Source organism: Centruroides vittatus, unplaced genomic scaffold (assembly GCF_030686945.1).
Source record: "Centruroides vittatus isolate TY-2023 unplaced genomic scaffold, ASM3068694v2 contig_726, whole genome shotgun sequence".
Classification (NCBI taxonomy): domain Eukaryota; kingdom Metazoa; phylum Arthropoda; class Arachnida; order Scorpiones; family Buthidae; genus Centruroides; species Centruroides vittatus.
Window position 1 is genome coordinate 154,629 of NW_027122463.1, and position 19,906 is coordinate 174,534.

Genomic DNA, 19,906 nt, shown 5'->3' on the forward strand with positions numbered 1-19,906 from the left:
ATAAATTTTAAATTATACTAACAAATTATAAAATGAATTTATAATTAAAGAATAATAATCATTTAGTAAATTTTACAACAAAACAGTCACAAAGACGACAAATTAGTAATGATGAAAAACTAAGGTACAGGTACATAAATGCCTTAAAAGATATACGCAAGGATTTAAAAATGATGTTTGCGTCTTATAACTAATAGCTTTGACGGCCAAATGGCCGAGCGGTCAAGATGGCAGCCTACCGCTCTGGGGGACCCGGGATCGAATCCGAGCGGGTCGAATAATTCCCAGGAATTTTTCGGGGGGTGGTTCGTTCGGATATGTCGGGCCCCGTCCCTCACCACCCGGTCGTCCCATTGTGGGCCTGACCGAACCCATAATGGGCCTTCTAAAAAGAGGCCCTCTTAGTGCCCACAGGGCGGAAAGAGTTAAAAAAAAAAACTAATAGCTAAAGATAAAATAAAGTTTTAAATATCAACTTTTTTCTACTCGAGTTGTTGCACGAGGTCTCTGCAAGAGCGAGGCCCCGGGCGATTGCCCTGCTCGCCACCCCCTAAGGCCGCCACTGATAAAACATAATACAGTACAGTACTTCGAGACTTGTTTAACCCAGTGATTCTCAAAGTGGGGGATGCTGAAAAATTGATGCCAGATCAATTTTTTTTTTTCAAATATTTTATAAATTTACTATGGATTCATGTTTAGAAATAATAGAAATAAAAAACATATAAAATAATTTTTACTTAAATAAATTGCACATGTAAATAATAAAAACAATATAAATATTTTAATACGAGACTAATATTCATTAATTTTGTGCGCTATTGGGGAATCCCCAGAGTTCTACTCTCAGCCGAAACTATTGTCATTTGGAACGGTGTTCGCTAGCAGCGTTGCGTCTGTAGGCAAGTCGAGTTAGAAATACAGTAGAGCGTCGTTATCCGAAAACCGATCAACCGAAAGCTTTTCAGTCGGCAAACTTAAAATTTCCGCTAGTGCTGTGGCGCTGCAATATTTGGCTATGTCTTGGGCTACTCAAATATTATTTTAGTCGGTATGCGTTTTTAGCTGGCAGCACTGGAGCAACCGTGAGAGGGTACTTAACCCCCTCCCTCCGGGATGTTTTCCTACACATAGTCATTCTTCGGGGGTCGTTTGAAATTTTTAAGTGCAAAAGGGGGATCGCGGACCAAAAAGTTTGAGAAACACTGAGTTAACCAGCTATTCCTATAAAAAGGGATAGATTTCCCGCCTCTTTGCGCAGTTCATCAGAGATTCAATCAGTCCCGAATTCGCCATATAACTCTGCAATTCTTCGAAGGAAGATGCCATACGAAATCAAGGGCAGTTCGTCCGAGTTCGATAGGAGCCGAATTTGCCATACAACTACGCATCTCAACAGATCTCAATAAGAAGGTTGCCACAGGCCACATATAAAGTAACGCATGTAGAAGATTGATTTATCCCGTTCCATATCCTCCAGACTACATATCATCACGACGGAACTACGAAGATAAGCTTCATGCTATGAAGGTAACATGGATTGTTAGATTGACGTAAACTCTCTCTCGTATAGCATTTACGCGTGGCATAAAATTAGGTATAGTTAGATATAAGCTCTTTTAAATTCCATTGTATTTTCCAAATGTTATCTCATGTTATAATTAGAGATATGTATATAGTTTGTTACATTTATTCATTAAATATTGTTTGTTGTTTAATCGACCTCTCATTAGTTAAGCTCGAATTATCACACAACGCTCCATTCGCTAAAGTTTAACTCCTCCATAATAATAATTATTTTTACGCGTGTTAGTCCGCGGAATTGACTATTTATTTAAATAAATTTTTAAAATAATTTATTTAGACTTTGATATAATTAGAAAATTTTACAAATAAATTATGACAAAATTGCATTTTTCGACGTTTGATGAACATTTGGACAACTTCTCTTCCTAATACAGGTGCCATCTATGGGGTGTCGGGCCAAACCTTTCTTACAGGCGCAAGATTTGGTACAGCGTGGAGGACATTGGCGGACATATTGACCTTGTATTCCAGTACATTTTGTTTCACAACCACATTCATCCAAAACTTCTCCCGTGGAACAAACTGTTGGATCTATAACGAAAATTGGGGAAAAGTTATATTAGCTTTATTTATAGTTCATAAATAGTTAGTTCACCAGTGGTCTAGTGGAGAAAACCACTAAACACACATAGGTCGTCGGTTTGTGCCTTGGAAAACCTGGAAAACTCCACGTGGCCAGCTCGTAGGCCACTGGAGTTTTTCAGGTTTTCTTTACGTTTGTAACACATAAATATGGGTCAGCTTCCTATAGAAGCCCTTCCGGAATGCATCCCCCAGGCAATCGCCCATTGTGTACAAAAAAAAAAAAATTAAATTAAAAGTTACTTACTTTCAATCATGTTGCAAGAAGTAGGTAATACACATTCCTGTTCATCATTTCTAACTAAACCCTTTCTGCAGAAACAACCTGATTTGCAAATTGAACTACACTTTGGTGGATTTTCATAATTATCGCACGTAAGAGGACATTGTGAGCCACATTCTTCGAAATCCTCCCCTGCTCCCAAGCAAACTGTAGGATCTAAATAAATATTTTTTATTATTAATAGACAAGTCTTTAGATAATCTGAAAAATAATTATAAAACTTACTGCTGCAATAAACAGGTTTGATACATAAATTTTGAAAATCTCGCACGTAACCTTCTTTGCAGAAACATCCTTGTACACACACTTTAGGGCAGTTCAAATTTTTACCATAATTTTCACAAGTAGGTGGACATGCCGAGCCACAAGAATTATAATATTCGTTGGGTTGGCTGCAATTATAACCTGGCCCAATTTCTATTAAAAATAAGAAAATTAAAATATCCAAGTAGGTTACATTTTAGTACTTAATACTACTAGTAATAAATTTTTAAATGAAGCTCACTTTTAGGACATTTTTCAACAGGAATACAATTCCAATTATCATCTCTAGCATAACCATTTTTGCAAAAACAACCTTTTCGACAGAAAATGTCGCACCAATAAGAAGGTGGATCATCCAGATTGTTACAGGTGAGTTGACAAGAATCCTTACTTCCACACTCGCTATATTCTTCTCCTGGTCTATCGCATACAGGAGGATCTACAAAAGAAATAAATGATTTAACAAAATTAAAACATTATAACTCTTACTTTAAGTTTTACCTGTGCATTCTTCAGGCAATATGCAACGAGGATTGGAATTTCTTGAATCTCTAACGTAGCCATCGTAACATACACATCCCTTTACGCAATTTGATTTGCATTTTCTTCTCGTTCCATAATTCTCGCAGGTGTCTGGACAGGACCATCCACAAAAAGTGTAACTTTCTTTTGGATTGGGACATTTAGGAACTTTACGTAAATCCTCAACTATAAAATCATCAATAATTGCACGTCTTAAACATATAAAATTTAAATAAATGATTTATAAAAATACTCTTTACCGTCCGTTTTATTACTATAAACGTGGATTGAGAAAATACACAATAGTAATGTAACTTCTTTCATTATAGAAGTGTTTCTGTAGCGGTAGATCCAATGTTTAGTATTTATTAGCGGTGCGAGAATTGATGGCACGAGATCCGTCCACGTTTATAATAAATACTACTCGGATGAATTGCTAAATAAAATATTTGTTATTTAAATTATTAAAAAGTAGATTCGTGTCATAACAAAAATAAAAATTCAAAATGATTAATTACCAGCATCATTTTTAGTCATTGTTATCTAAAATTCCAATTCTCTAAACTAAAACTCAAGAAACGTGTAGAAATTATAACATTGGTATTTTTATGACTGTCTCTAGCTTTAAACATAGTATATACAGTACATGTAATACTCTTGCCAGTGAACAATGAACAAAATCACTCAACACCGTTCTTCATATATCTAACACCTATTTAGGAGTAGGAACCATAGTCTATACCTAAATTAAATATAAAATTCATAATTTTATTTTGAAAAATTCAAATAATCGCGATTTTATTTCTGTGTTTGCAATATTTGTATTAATAAAATCATTCTTAAATATGCAAATCTAGGGTTTAAATAAATCCAGAATATGTTGAGATTTTGTAAAGATCCAATTCATAGGAATTTAATGGCTTCAGGATAACTTCTGTATATTAAAGTAAAATTAAGTAAAATTTTATTACTTTGAAGTAGCAAAATTATAAGAACTTTGAAGTAATCAATTTTACATTTCATTCAAAGTTTATAAATTTAGTAAAAGTTTTAATAGATATTATAATGAAACCGCTTAACAACGGCCCCTAACGAAAACATATAAAATAGTCGTCGGATGGAGGTTCTTTTGTATGCATACAATATGAAATAATCTCCAAAGTTATTAGAGGTTGGACTGTATTATATTGCATAATTACGTGTTGAAGTATAACAGGATAAAAAATTGAAATTTATATATCAATTTTCAGACTTCGTCTACTTAAGAAATTAAGATTCCAAATGATATTTTATATTCAACATCTCAGAGAAGCTATCGAAAACTATATAAATTTATTTATTCGATTTGCTCTACATTACATAGACTTTTAAACTGATGATAACTGTAACAAAGGAAACACTTCCTTTTAAAAATAGATTTTCAGGACGTCATTAATTTGCAAATGTAAATTTAACAATATTGGCCATCAACCTCTTTCCGGACGTTGCACATGAATGCTATTATATATAACATATAACATGTATTTGTTAGATTGTGTTAGTATTTGTAAGAGATCATGATTATCGCTCTTTCGTTTTGTATCTTCTTCCCATTACAATCTCTCTGTGAAACTTACAGTGAGTATTATGTTTGAGATTTGCATAGAGACAGATGAAGTTTTACATACTAATCTATTATATTACAGAGAGAGAAGCTTGCGGTCTTAATGAAGAATATTCCACTTGTAAGGAAGTATGTCCCGATACATGTGAAAACTATGGCACCAAAAGAATATGTGATTGGTGGCAATGCGAAAGCGGTTGCCAATGCAAAAAAGGGTTTGTTAGGGATTCGAATGGAAACTGTATCAAGCCAACACAATGCACAAGTAAGAATTTTATCTATATGTAATCGAATTTCTTAAATTCTATATCAGTGTTTCTCAAACTAATTGATGTGTAGACCGGGAATATTTTTGACACATTATTGTATTATTGAACCGGAAGGTTCAAGAATTCAATATTACAGTATATTTATATATAGGTGTGTATATACAAGTACTATAGTAGTAAAGCATAAATATCAATATTTTAATTTTCCTCTGAAAACTTTCTACAGGCTGGCACTGATGAATAATTGATAGACACTGGTCCACCGAATATAGTTTTCAGATATAGGCTACTGTTCTATATCACGAATTCAAATATTTCCTAAAAAGATGCGATATTAACATTCAACTATAACTGCAAGTTTTTACGTTGCATAGAGTAGAATAGGATGAAGACATTCACAAGATCAATTACACAATATATTATTTTTAAGTTAAAATATTGGCATATTTTCTTTGTAAGTATCTTTCCAATTCTTCATCTTACATTCTACTAGATCCAACCGTGTGTAATAGACAAGGAGAAGAATATCGCGAATGTGGCAAAGCTGACTATTGTCAACTCACCTGTGAAAATATCAACGATCCCTCTATGTATTGGTGTCGCAGAAAATATTGTCAACAGGGATGCTTTTGTAAGAAACGATTTGTCAGGGATTTTAACTGGAATTGTATCCCTAAAGAGGAATGCCCTAAAAGTAAGAAATCTCTTATTTAAAAACACATGATACATTTCTTTATTATGAAAATTTTAGTTTTTTCGAAATTATTTAAAGTAATTTTACCGGACAGAAACTGGACCAGGATTTAACTGTAGTAAACCCAATGAATATTATCAATTATGTGGATCCGCTTGTCCTGCGACATGCCAAAACTATGGCAAAACAATGAAATGTCAATTAAATTGCGTCGAAGGATGCTTTTGTCGAGAGGACCTTGTAAGAGATTTAAATTCGGAAAAACAATCCTGCATCTATCCTGCGGAATGCACGAGTAACTAATTTATATTGCGTTTTTTAATTGAATTAAAACTTTAAAATGATTCGAATAATATATTTTTGTTGAACAGATCCCCCAGTGTGTATAGGTCCGGGAGAAGAATATCAATTCTGTGGAACGAATTGCCCATTAACATGCGAAAATTACAAATCTCCTCCCACGTGCACCGCAGTTTGCAAGTCTGGGTGCTTCTGCAAAAAGGGACTCGTAAGAGATATGGATGGAGATTGTGTCTTACCTAAACACTGTAGCAAAAGTGAGTATGAATGAAACCATCAACAAAAAGTATATAAATATTTTAATAATTATATTAATTTTACAGTATGTAAAGAAAGAGAAGTCCTACACAATTGCGGATGTGAAAATAAATGCACGGGTTTTTTGGAAGATTATACGCTTCACTGTCCGAATAATTGTACCAAAGCTTGCTCTTGTGAGGAAAATATGGCTAGACATCCTGTAAACGGTTTATGTATACCGAAAGATGAGTGCCCCGAAATTCACTCTTATTTCTTAAAATTATTTTAATACAATAAAGATAAAATTCAATTTATTTTTCTCTTATATTTTAATTTGATACAAACACTTAAAATTTTACTAAAATAAACCGTAGATTTTCAGATTGTAGGAGTAAAAAATGCATCAATCGACCGTTTAATCATGTATTCTTTATTCTGCCTGAACACTGTAGTAATAGCGTTTATTATTTCTTAATCAAAACTCTGCTTGTAATATAATAAACTGATATTTGAATACATTTGATGAAAAATATATATAAATTAATTATCTACCAACTGCAATTACTGTATAATTTCATTTTGAATAATGAAAATTTTTTCCATTTTAATCTGGCAACAAAGTGCAATAAGAATCCATTTTATTAGAAATTATAAACGATTTTGCTCCTGTTTGACATCATTGTGGCTTATTGGAATGCCATTTTAAATGTTTAGGCTAGAAAACGAAAAAGAAATACACGAACTCTTTACCATTATAATGAGTACTTCTTTTTCATTCTCACAAAATCGTTACGGAAATCGAGATTTACGAAAATCCCGGATGGTCAAATTTGACACTATTCCAATACTTTCCGTTGTTAAGTAACAAAGAAAAGTTGCACTGTATACGTATCAGCCAGGAAAGTAACATTGAAATAAAATTGCTATTGATTAGTATTAATCAACTAATGCATGCTCGACCTACTTTTCTGTATCTATATATATAATCGAGACGAGTTGATAATAATAATAATAATAATAATAATAATAATAATATCAGCACAGAGCCCAAACGGTTAGGAGTTGAAAGTTGAAATTTGGTACACAATTAGGGTACGTCACGAGAACGCACACTAAGAAGGGATTTTTCGAAATTCCTCTCCACGGGGGGGAGGGACAGGGTTAAAGCTTCTATATACATTATCGAGACGTGTCCATACGGTTAGGAATTGAAAGTTGAAATTTGGTACACAGTTAGGGTACCAAATTTAAGTACCAAAGTGTTAAGTAACGATGATAGTGTGAAGTAACAATGGAGAAGAAGAGAAAGCGACGTGCAAGATTTACGGGCTCTAAAAAAGAAAAAAAAAGGAAAAAGAAAAAGAGTAATATGTTAGAACACATTCGATTTTCAAATTTAAACGGATTAGTTCGGTTTTTCTCGACCTTTCTTCTTTAGAACGTTCGATGAAAATCCAACGATATAACCAGAACACATCGTGAAAATCGAACAGTATTAGAACATTCGATTTTCAAATTCGGCCTTTCTTTAGAAATACTTAGTTTGTTGATGAAATTACTCTTTTTCTTCTGTGACTATAACGTAATAATCTTAATCTTCGCTATCGTTACTTTTGCCCGAGCAACGCCGGGCCTACCTGATAGTAAATATATATTCCATTAGTTTAATATATTATAAAGTATAAAATGCCTAATGGCTTATAAATGTCAAGTCTGTGCGTTTTCAAAATGAATATTCCGTGAGTTAAGAACATTACGTGAATATCTTTCGTTGTTGATCGAATCGGTTGTTTTGCTTAATTATATACACACAAATATAGATATTGTATATGCCTTTTTTCTATTCCTATTCTTTTCGTGTTAATCAATAAGAGGAAAAATTTTATAAATAAAAGTTTTTTGATGACATTTTTATAGTTAAACTTGCAGTCAATGCAGGCTTAGAGTATGAAAATAACTGTACTATAATCGTAGTATACGTATATAATATACAGTAGATTCTCCCATATCGGAACTAATGTGAGTATGAGTAATCCGGATAAGAGAGTGTGCTAATTTTAAAATAAGACTGTAAAATATATGCCTACTGTATGTATTAAAAATGTTTAGTTTGACTTTGATGCATATTTGTGATAATCGCGATTAATTTTGAAAGTGTTTTGTTAAAGTTCTCGATTCACTGACAAGTTGCTACATCATTATGAGGTCAGCATAGTTGATGCATTGTACTCCTCTACGGACTTCAGCGCAGTCTTAATAGAAAAAAATTAAAAAATATACACATCACAGTATGGGAAAGTAATGTTCGGAGTACAGTATAACATTTTCGAGGCCGGATGTGTGTCTACTGTATATAACATTTATTCTTTGCATAAGTAGTATTAATAAGCTATAATATATCTTGTATTTGTTTATGTTATTTAATTATACGGTAATAGCAACAAAATAATCACTTTACTCTTACTCGTTAGATAGAATGAGTATTGTTTTTCAGGATAGATGGTTTTATCTCCTACAAAAGATAAACATATCAATACATAGGTATTGGGAAGTCATACAGGTGAAAATAAAGATAAGTTATTTGATATTAACTTTTGACTAAGATCTCCTCTATTTGCTAATCAGAAACTACACCAGAATAAGTCCTATTAAATGAAGTCCAAGTAGACAAAAAATACAGAGAAATTTAAAAATGTAAGAACAGAGGTAAAAAAAATTAATCAATAATAACAGACTAATGCGATCACCGCTCAAAGTTTTACATACAACTACATTCAAAATCTGAGAATTGAATATGATTTAGTCTAAAAATACTATTATTAATGCTTTTTTGTATTAATGATAAACTTAATGATGAAATTACATGATAAAAGTCATGGCAGTTATTACATCGATCAAATTGTAATCCGAGATTTTAGTAAGGAACTTGCTGGTTTGTTGGTAAATACACGTGACATTGTCACGTGAATCACAAAGGACTCGTAACGATAGAAAAAAATCTCTAAAGTGAAAAATATTCCAATTGACTCTTTTTCACTGTATTCCAGTTGAAAAATCCGCTAGTCCCCGTTGAGAAAAATATATTCAGTAATAATTTCTTCATTGCCTGTTGCTACAGACTAAACTTACGCAAATTATTCTTTTCTTTCATTACCAGACTTTAATTAATATGATTTTTAAATTAAATTTCATATTATTTACATTATCTCACCACATCCTATTAACAAAAGGTAAGAATTAAAGTAAATTTATAGTTTATTTCTAGTAATTTTTATTTATTGTTAAGATAAAATGGAGAAAGTGTCCAAAAGTTACTCAAGAATTGTCAAGATTGTTAAGTTCTATTTACCTGAGTGAATTACATGAATTTATTAATTTTGTTAAATTTATATCTTCGTTTTATTTAAAGACTGTATATGAAAGAAATGTAACATGTTATTTAAAATTTTTAGTTACAACTAATAAAACAAATAAGATGAATTAAACTGAAACATCAAAAACACATTGATATATGAATGAAATTTGCCACAAATATCATGACAATAGATTCAATTAAACAATACTTGGACCAGGTGTGTAGTTGTAAATTAAAAAGTGCCAGAACACTAACCGGCACCTCAAGTTTGAATTGTCACTATTTATGGAAGCGCACAGTCTATGGAGTTTTATAGGGTAAAAGCTCAACTCCCTGGCGCAAGTTCTGCAAAAGGCTTAAATGTTATAAAGCATTTATTTATAATTATTATTTTGAAAAACAGAATGGCTATGAACAACGAAATTTACTATTTTCAAACATATCTAATGGTTCTTGAAGTAGTTTCATGCGGTTAGTGGTGGATGATATTGCTTTTTAAATAAATTTTCTATTATGCAATTAAAAAGACCTTCAAGAATCAAAGTTAGTTGGTTGTTTGGAATTTTTGGGCATAAGAACCATACAGACTAAGCTGAGCCATGCAAGTATCAGAGTGAATGGATTCAGTTCAAACGTTCAGCCGTATGAGCTGCCTCTGCAAACGACAGAACATTAAACGATACAGGTCCTTAATTTTTTCATTAACTGTGGCATGCAACTAGGGAATTCGATCCCGGCCCTTATTTCTAATCCCGGTATTTCGCGGTTATACTTAGTCAATGCCGGGATTATTTCGGTATTAAGGGTTAATAAAAAATAAGAAAACCTTACAGAAATCAGCTCTTTAATCAACAAATCAAAATTTAGACAAAAATTAACGTATTTTACGGTATACACCTAGCTAATCTAATCACTCTAACTAATCAGACTCAGACTAACCAGAGTTAAAATCACTCAGTCTTCATGTTAAAGTTATTCTTTTTCAAATATTCTTTAAACTTACAAAAATTGAAACAACCTTTATGTAACAAACTATGCAAATAAACGTTGAAAATTAACAAAAATCTCTCTTAAAATCGACTAAATAGACGACTTTCGTGTAACAACCTAGTAAGTAGGTAGTAAGGTAAAAAGTAAAGTTAAAAAAGTAAAAAGTATTAGTTAGCAAAAAGTATTTAAAAATAATATTAATCAGTTACAGTTTTTCTTAAATATAAAGAAAACTAATCTAATAGGAACATTCTAGTTTGAATTGCGAAAATATGATCTGAGAAATAACAACGCATCCAGTGTCTCATCACAAAGTCTGCTTCTCAATTTGTTGCATATATGCTCTGTCACACCTATATACACACGTGTGACAGAGCTGTGGACTGTGTTTAGGTTATAAGGTGTGGACAGGTGTGTTTATGTTATCTAGCATTGATGTACAGATGCTCATCAATGCGAGATAACATAAACACACCTGACACGTGTTACAAGTTTGTTTAATCGACTACAGAGTGTATTCGATCCTTAGAAGCTCTAAATTTTAATATAGATGAATTCTCGAACATATTAATGTTCATTCTTCAATTTAAATTGGATGCAACAACCAGAGGCTGGTGGGAGTGCTTAGTTAAGGGTGATGATATTCCTCCATTGAATAACTTATTAGAATTTTTGAAGGGTCGTGTTAGAACTCTATAGCCAACCAAAAGTGCTTTCGACTGCGCCAGAAAATCGATTGGAGCCCGCAAATATACGAAAAATGAAGTATTACCGGGTAACCCAGTGAGAACTGCTTGCCTATCATTTTAATTCAAAATACAATAAGTTTTATATTAAAATGATAGGCAAGCAATTCTGTTAAGAGCACTGGCACTGAACGTTTCGCTTCATGCAGTCTATTTTGCAACTTTTTAAAAATGATGTCAATCCCGAAAATCTCGAGATCAGGAAAACTTAATCCCGAAAATTTTGGGACTAAAAAGTAGTCGGGATCCCGGGATCAAATCCTCTACATGCAACAGATTTTATCATCGTCTAAACTAAAATATGGCTTTTGAAATGACACCCAAATTACAATCTTCTTGATCATAAATCAAAACTTTTGTATATAAGCCAATATTTTTAATTACCAACAACTTTCTGTAATATGTTTTGAAATTCCAATCTGAGTTATTTTATTTTTTCAGCTAAATTAAATGATTCGTACGAATGGAAATTGGCAGCGATAAAGGTAAAATTTACAATGTCATACTTATAATACGGATATATGTATTTAAAATCGGTCTGTACATTTTTTCAGAATCCATATTTAGTAACTCTTGATGATTCTGAAAATGAGATGATAGGAGGAATTCATTTTCGAGTCTTCAAAGCTCTTCAGGAGAAACTCAAATTTCGGTATTTTCATAATCATTTCGAAGATTGGTTTTTTAAATTTATTTTTATACGAAATTAGAGAGTAAATATACTTCTAAAAACAGTAAATAATTCGTCTAGTTTCGTATTTATATGTATAATCATAAATAGTTAATTAATATGAGTCAATATTATTGATTGTAGTGCGGTGATTGTTTTCATAATGTCATTAAAGTGTGAAATTTGATCACATTACTGACATAAGAATTTATGATTACAGTTACGTATAAAAGTACTTTTTACCGAAGACATAAACCTGATTTTTATTTACTAAACTGTATAATAACACAGACAGTATTAATTTTATTCTTATTTATCCATTATAATATGTATTAAGATATTTTGTATTAAAAGATGATTTACTTCTAGAGACCAAAGCAAATAATACACCACAGTAAAACTTTTAAAAAACAGACCAGTGTTTGTACTTTTAGTAAAGTTTACATGAAAATCCTGGTTAAGAAAGACAAAAACAAGTGTTTCCGACATTCTCGAATCTCTTTTCATAAAGATCACATGGTTAAAAGCTCTCAATTAATAAACATAATACGTTAAGAATCAGTCTAAACTTACAGTCGGTGACACTTGCAGTCGTACACAGGCTTAGAGAAAAATACTGTATACACAGTGAAAATATGATAACGTAAATGAATAGCTATTTCTAATCATAAATAAAAGTTCAATTTGTCGAATAGCTTGTGCAATACACAATTATATAGTATACAAAAGGAAGGATACAGAAGACAGTAGAAAAATTCTTATAAAAAATATAAATTTATTGTTTAGTATTCGGTCTCACTTGTGGTCGAAAAAATTTATTAAAGTTTGCAATTAAAGAACCGTATATGGGGAAAGAATCTATAACTTCTACATGGTCGCGACAGTTTCTAGCACCCAACAACGCTTTATATTTCACGAACAGTTCTTCACTCAGTGTAGTTGAGAACTGTATAAAATGGTGACAAAACTGTAGTTGTCTCGAAATTATACCAGATGGCGTATCTCTTGTCTTGCGAAAAAAGACAATAGAAATGTGCCATCTGGTACAATTTAATACGAACGTCGCTGGTTTTATATTTTCGTCTTTCAGTTACAGAAGCATTGCGCGGTCTATTTTTACAGCAGAATATATCAGACCGCTTCTAATCACAGCGGTCAACACCAAATAGTTTCTAGCCTGTATGGTAGTTTTACGCGGAGCACGGCATATTTTAATCGCATGATAGATTGGACTCCCACTTCGTCTAGAAAGAGAACATTTGCTTCATCCGGTTGTATAAATGTTCGTGAGTATATAGAACCGCATTTATTTGGATTCTGTAGTATTACGCATTATAAAAATAAGAACCTGAATAAATAGTAGAAATCTTTCAATGCCCGATAAACGATTAAATGGGGCATTCGAAAGATGAATCTGTCTCAGTGCGTTCAGAAGTGAATGGTTGAAATCTAGCTGATTTGTTTGCAATCATCTTCCTTTAAACCCTTTGTTGCATTTTGCGTGTTTCTATACGGCAATGCAATACGTGATAATCTGCCAACGAAGATACCGCCCCGGAACATGTTCTATGGAAAACCGGTCCCATTTATGTATTACAAACATAATGAAAACCTGGAAAGTTTTATGTGGCCAGACCGTTGGGAGGCGTAAACGCCCGACCAGTGGCCAGTGGCCGAATGGCTGGAACCAATGTTCACTGGTTCCAGCCACTCAGTCAATGATGGACATAATACGGTGCCCATCTATCAGAATTTAGAGTATTTATTAATTTCACGTTCTTGCCCTATGTTTAAACTAATATTTGTACGATGTCTTCCATTTTTTTAGTATTACAAACACACAATCCACTATTTCGACTATAGTATTTTTTTGTGTTGGATATTTAAAATTAAAGAATTTTTTACATTATAATAAATTTATATACAATATAATTTCTTTCCACCTGAAAATCTAATAGTTTGCATGCAATTAGTTACTCTATAGCTAAGCCAATAGACGATTATTTTGGAGCATTAAGCAAAAATAAAACCTGGACCAAAATGATTGGGAAAATATGCAGACAAGTAAGTTATATTTTATATCGTGGCTTTATCATAATTAAGTATACTAACTTACCGATATAATTATTAAATAAAATATTTTTAAAACAAATTTCATTTTTAAACTTTTAATATTCAATATTTTATCGGATATTTCTTTTAATAATTAAATCATAATGATTTAACTTTTCGATTTCAGGAAGCGGATATGGGAATTATTCCATTCTATATTAGTTTCGATGTGTTTTCCTTTATGGAATTTTCAGCAACAATAAAATTTCACAATACAGTATTTGTCGTTAAAGCTCCGGAAAAGTTCTCCAATTGGAAATCAATTCTAGCTCCATACTCCTTTACGGCAAGTATTTGTTATTTCGGATGCAACAATTTAACTGCAATTGCAATATTTTAATTTTCTAGATTTGGATCTTTATATTCGTAACCGTGATTGTGTTTGGACTATCGTTACACAAAGTTTTAGAACGAGACTTTGTATTACAAGACATGGAAGTGTATTGGCCAAGAAGTAAAGTGTTCTGGAATTTATTTTGTACCTTCGTATATCAAGGTATAATTCTTTATTATGAGACAATTCTTAACAATTATTTTTCGTATACTCAAGTTTGTATACACAGGAATAAATTTGGATTCAATAAAGAGGTTTCCATCCAGATTTCTGATAGGAATATGGTGGTTCTCCATCCTGGTTCTAGTATCTAGTTACAGCGGGAATCTAATGTCGTTCATGACTTATCCTTTAACTAATCGCATTCCAAAAACTATCGATGAATTATCAAATTCCGTTGTTACGGGTGAATATTCTTGCGGAATTCCCAGTAAATCTACCATATGGACAACCATTCTTGTAAGTAGTCATAATATAAAACTTAGTTATATTTTATTTGAAAACAATTTTGATGTTGAATAATCTGTTAGAATTCCAAACTAACAAGTGTTAAAATAATAAGAGAACACATAATACAAAACAATAACTTCATTGACTTATCGGAAGCAATGGAAAGAGTACAGAAAGAACGGTTTGCTGTAATATATAGTGATTATGCGATGAAAAAGTTAATCCGGAAAGAAGATTTGAACAAATTTGTATTTTCGGAAGACAAATTTTCCACGTTTATGGCAACTTATGGAATGAGAAAAGGTTTTCCTTTTTCATACGAAATAAATAAAATGTAAGTTAATGTTGAAATAAAATATTCAATAAATAAATGAAAATTAAATATTATTTTTATTGCAAATCGTATTTAAAACATTATTTCAGAACTCGTCGAATATTCGAATCCGGAATCATCGAGAAAATCGATTACGCAGAAGATACCGGAATGATCAAAACTTCTGAATTCCGCGAGTTATCCATCGATGATATCATCAGCCCCGTTTTATTACTTATATTAGGCTACATTATGTCTCTTCTCTGCTTATTTATCGAGAGAATTTTCTTTAAATTATCCTGCATGTTGAAAAACTGAATGATTATATTTACTCTGGCAATAAATTTTTGCTTCAAGTTTGGTTTTTATTAGTATAAAAAAATCAAAGGATGGAAGAAGACAAATATTTAGAGTATAATAATATATGCTTTATTGTCAATATGCCACGTCAGCTTAGAAATAACTTCTATAGATATTGCAAAATGTTATCGTAATTTGAATTAAATTAATTAAGTTTGAATGTAAACATCACAGAAATAACCTACTTTAAATTACTTTATGCACTATTTTTATTGTTACATTATACTAATTTAAATCTCATTGTCAATGAATGTACTTTAAACTCGTCACATTTTGCTGTAACGATGTTTTCCAGGGAATAGAAAATCAAAATGCACTCTTTATATAAAGTAGTATCTCTGTCAGAAAACGGTTCTCTAAAGACTGAAGTTTCCACTGCTCTTTTGTTATATGTATTTAATCTATCGATTGAAATAAAACAGTGCAATCGTTTCCGTTTCCTTTTCTGAATCAATGTTTTATGAACAGATTATGATCGCGTTCATTTACAAAAACAGATAGTAACAATTGCCCATTACAGCCTTATGGGGCAATGTTGAATTAGAGGGCCCCATGTATATTTTTCGAATATTTTTCTTCGGTGGAATTTTTGGAAAAAATATTTTCTAATAAAAGATTGGTTAGGGATTCCTGTTGTGGGTACCCCAGGCAATTGCCCTTTTTGCCCATAGGATAATGCGCTACTGAATAGTAATATTTTCTACTCGTGTTTTACTGTTAATACTTTTTCTCATAATAGAAGCCATAAAATAATAATAATAAATGTATTTTTACAATATTAAAACAACGTCTGTCCAAAAAGGAACCACCATTTATTCCTTGCGTTCGTAGACAATTCACACATTTTTGGACAGACGTTGTTTTAATATTGTAAAAATAATTCTCAAATCCGACGAAAAATTCAAATAATAAATGTTTTTAATTTAGGGAAACAATCTTCAATCTAAAAATCAATATTTCTAACAATTTGCGGGAAATAAAACAGAAAAAAAATCAAACTTCTAACTTTTTACGTAAGTCATGAAGGCCTGGCAACAAAAGGCCTTTGTTAGAGGGTTTTTTAAACCCTCCAGAAATATTAAACGAAACGCACACACACATCCATGGAATTTTTTTACTTTTTTCGTTTAGGAAGTCTCGAAACGTGGAGATTTGCAAAAAACTCGGAGGGTGAAATTTGATACGATTCCAATATTTTTTTTTTATGTAAACATAACAGCAGGAAAAGAAAACAGCCACAAATAATCACCACGAAACTCTCTTAGCAGGAAGGAAATTAACTAATTTGAAATATATGTTTAATTTCCTTGCTGCCAAAATCGTACAATCGATTAACATAAGCACACAGATAAATAATGTTTTATTAATTATTAGAAACAGATGAGCAGGTGAAGTATCATAGAATGATACTGTAGGAGCAAGGGAAACAATAAATTACATCGTACAAAAGCTGCTTAGGGTAAAACACTCGGGAGAAATAACCTTGACAATACACGTTTCTATCCTGTAAAAAACTCGTCGTAAAAAAGAATTCACTCATCGAGATCCGAACCGGTGATACACAAATAGGAATCAAAAATATTGCCACTTTCAATATTGGTCTTCAATGGAAAATTTTAGAAAACTTACACATAAGTCGTTTGAGATATTTACTTTCCTAACTCTGTTATAAGTACACAGACGATAAGTATGGCGATTGGTCAAAAAATGGCACACCAACGTTTCTACATTTTTGGACTCAGGGTTCTTGAAACGTCGAAAAATGCAAAAAAAAAAAGAAAGAAGAAGAAGAAGAAAAAAAAATTGGGAGTTCTTTGTTTTGTAGATGTTAGCGCGTGTATAATGGACACAATTTTGTTCACCCTTTTTGAAGCTTAATAACTCCTGTGCTTTTTGTCGAAAATATCTGGAATTTTTCAGGAAGGTTTGTGTAATAGGACAGCGATTCTTAACAGGGGGACCGCGGCTCCCTGAGGATCCGTGAGAAGTTTGCCGGGGGCCGCCAAATTATGCAAAATTTCCTTCAGAATATAATAAAAAGAAAATTGACGTATAACCGAATATCGTATTCAAAAGTGAAATAAGAAAGATAAAATAAGGAACTTTTTAAAAAAATAAGTTTTCCTATTTAGTTTTTATTTATTTATTTTTTATTTCTTCCTACATACAACTTTGTTGGTACAGAAGAAATAAATGCAAATATGCTACTTACACCGCAGTATTTACTTCTTTTATTCCAAAGCGATTCTAAGAAACTATTAATGCTTGGAATTTTCAAAATAATTAGGAAAAATAGTAGGCTTTGAAAATTTAAATATTTTTGCAAAAGATATGCAAAATCCTTACCACAAGTTTTGGGCGTTTAGTTTTAGCATCGACATTGCATCGATTTATCGACATGTTCCTTATTTTATTCTTTGTTAAAAATTAATGAGTTTTCATGTTTAATTGTGAAGTTTGAATGTTATTTAAATAGATAATGAAATAATAAAGTTATGATTTACATTTATTATATAAAAGATAAAGCAATAATAAAAAAATCAATTTATTATAGATGATACAACAAATATAAATTATTGTTAAAAAATGGGGGTCACGAAAAAATTATAAAATATTTGGTGGGCCGCGAGTATAAAAAGGTTAAAAACCACTGTACTAGATGATTCATTCTATTAAATATTGATGGTTAAAGGTCGATGAGGTAAAAAGATAAAGCGGATCGTGTGTCATATCTCGAGTAGAATCGGATTTAATGACGATTTTACTCGTTATGTTTACATTTTTTTTTTTTTTTTTTGTTATAAAACTCATCCCCACCCTCACAATTAAATTTTCCTCCATTTTATAATAATTAATAATATAAAAAGTTTTTTAATTAGTAAAATGATGGTGCCACAGGCAGTTTTAAATGTTGCCGGGAAAGGCAAGCAACTCGTTGCTGGAAATGTTTTTTTTTTTTTTTTTTTAAAGTTTGAAAACTGTATTTTCTCCCTTTATTCAATAAAAGTTCATACCAAAATTCACACAGTATTATTGAAATTTGTGAGGACCATTTTGTAAACTTTTCATGTAAATTATTTTCCGAGTTTGTTTTGACTTTCCAAATGTATATCAAAGGCTAAGAATTGATACAAACTTGAAAGTTTACAGGAGAGGTAAAAACTGATTTAAAATTTGAAATCAATCCTGCATCTATCCTGCGGAATGCACGAGTAACTAATTTATATTGCGTTTTTTAATTGAATTAAAACTTTAAAATGATTCGAATAATATATTTTTGTTGAACAGATCCCCCAGTGTGTATAGGTCCGGGAGAAGAATATCAATTCTGTGGAACGAATTGCCCATTAACATGCGAAAATTACAAATCTCCTCCCACGTGCACCGCAGTTTGCAAGTCTGGGTGCTTCTGCAAAAAGGGACTCGTAAGAGATATGGATGGAGATTGTGTCTTACCTAAACACTGTAGCAAAAGTGAGTATGAATGAAACCATCAACAAAAAGTATATAAATATTTTAATAATTATATTAATTTTACAGTATGTAAAGAAAGAGAAGTCCTACACAATTGCGGATGTGAAAATAAATGCACGGGTTTTTTGGAAGATTATACGCTTCACTGTCCGAATAATTGTACCAAAGCTTGCTCTTGTGAGGAAAATATGGCTAGACATCCTGTAAACGGTTTATGTATACCGAAAGATGAGTGCCCCGAAATTCACTCTTATTTCTTAAAATTATTTTAATACAATAAAGATAAAATTCAATTTATTTTTCTCTTATATTTTAATTTGATACAAACACTTAAAATTTTACTAAAATAAACCGTAGATTTTCAGATTGTAGGAGTAAAAAAATGCATCAATCGACCGTTTGGTCATGTATTCTTTATTCTGCCTGAACACTGTAGTAATAGCGTTTATTATTTCTTAATCAAAACTCTGCTTGTAATATAATAAACTGATATTTGAATACATTTGATGAAAAATATATATAAATTAATTATCTACCAACTGCAATTACTGTATAATTTCATTTTGAATAATGAAAATTTTTTCCATTTTAATCTGGCAACAAAGTGCAATAAGAATCCATTTTATTAGAAATTATAAACGATTTTGCTCCTGTTTGACATCATTGTGGCTTATTGGAATGCCATTTTAAATGTTTAGGCTAGAAAACGAAAAAGAAATACACGAACTCTTTACCATTATAATGAGTACTTCTTTTTC

At 31.6% G+C, this 19,906-nt stretch overlaps 2 protein-coding genes across 2 annotated transcripts; one reads left to right on the top strand and one right to left on the bottom strand.

Moving 5' to 3' along the window:
* Nucleotides 1-1,839: 1,839 nt before the first annotated feature.
* On the bottom strand, nt 1,840-3,775 carry LOC136980807 (tenascin-like). The gene is made up of 6 exons (XM_067276995.1): nt 3,757-3,775; nt 3,218-3,424; nt 2,958-3,155; nt 2,678-2,869; nt 2,417-2,608; nt 1,840-2,118 (listed from the first exon to the last, which is right to left on the bottom strand). Exons 1-6 carry the CDS (start codon nt 3,773-3,775, stop codon nt 1,898-1,900), a joined length of 1,029 nt encoding a protein of 342 aa, XP_067133096.1. The 3' UTR covers nt 1,840-1,897.
* A 1,019-nt stretch (nt 3,776-4,794) lies between these two features.
* Nucleotides 4,795-19,445, top strand: LOC136980840 (von Willebrand factor-like). The gene is made up of 11 exons (XM_067277043.1): nt 4,795-4,855; nt 4,924-5,106; nt 5,604-5,804; nt 5,899-6,099; nt 6,176-6,361; nt 6,428-6,571; nt 11,877-11,920; nt 11,990-12,087; nt 14,818-15,010; nt 18,868-18,886; nt 18,963-19,445. The coding sequence occupies exons 1-11, from the start codon at nt 4,795-4,797 to the stop codon at nt 19,160-19,162; spliced, it is 1,530 nt and encodes a 509-aa protein (XP_067133144.1). The 3' UTR covers nt 19,163-19,445.
* The last annotated feature ends 461 nt before the right edge of the window (nt 19,446-19,906 follow it).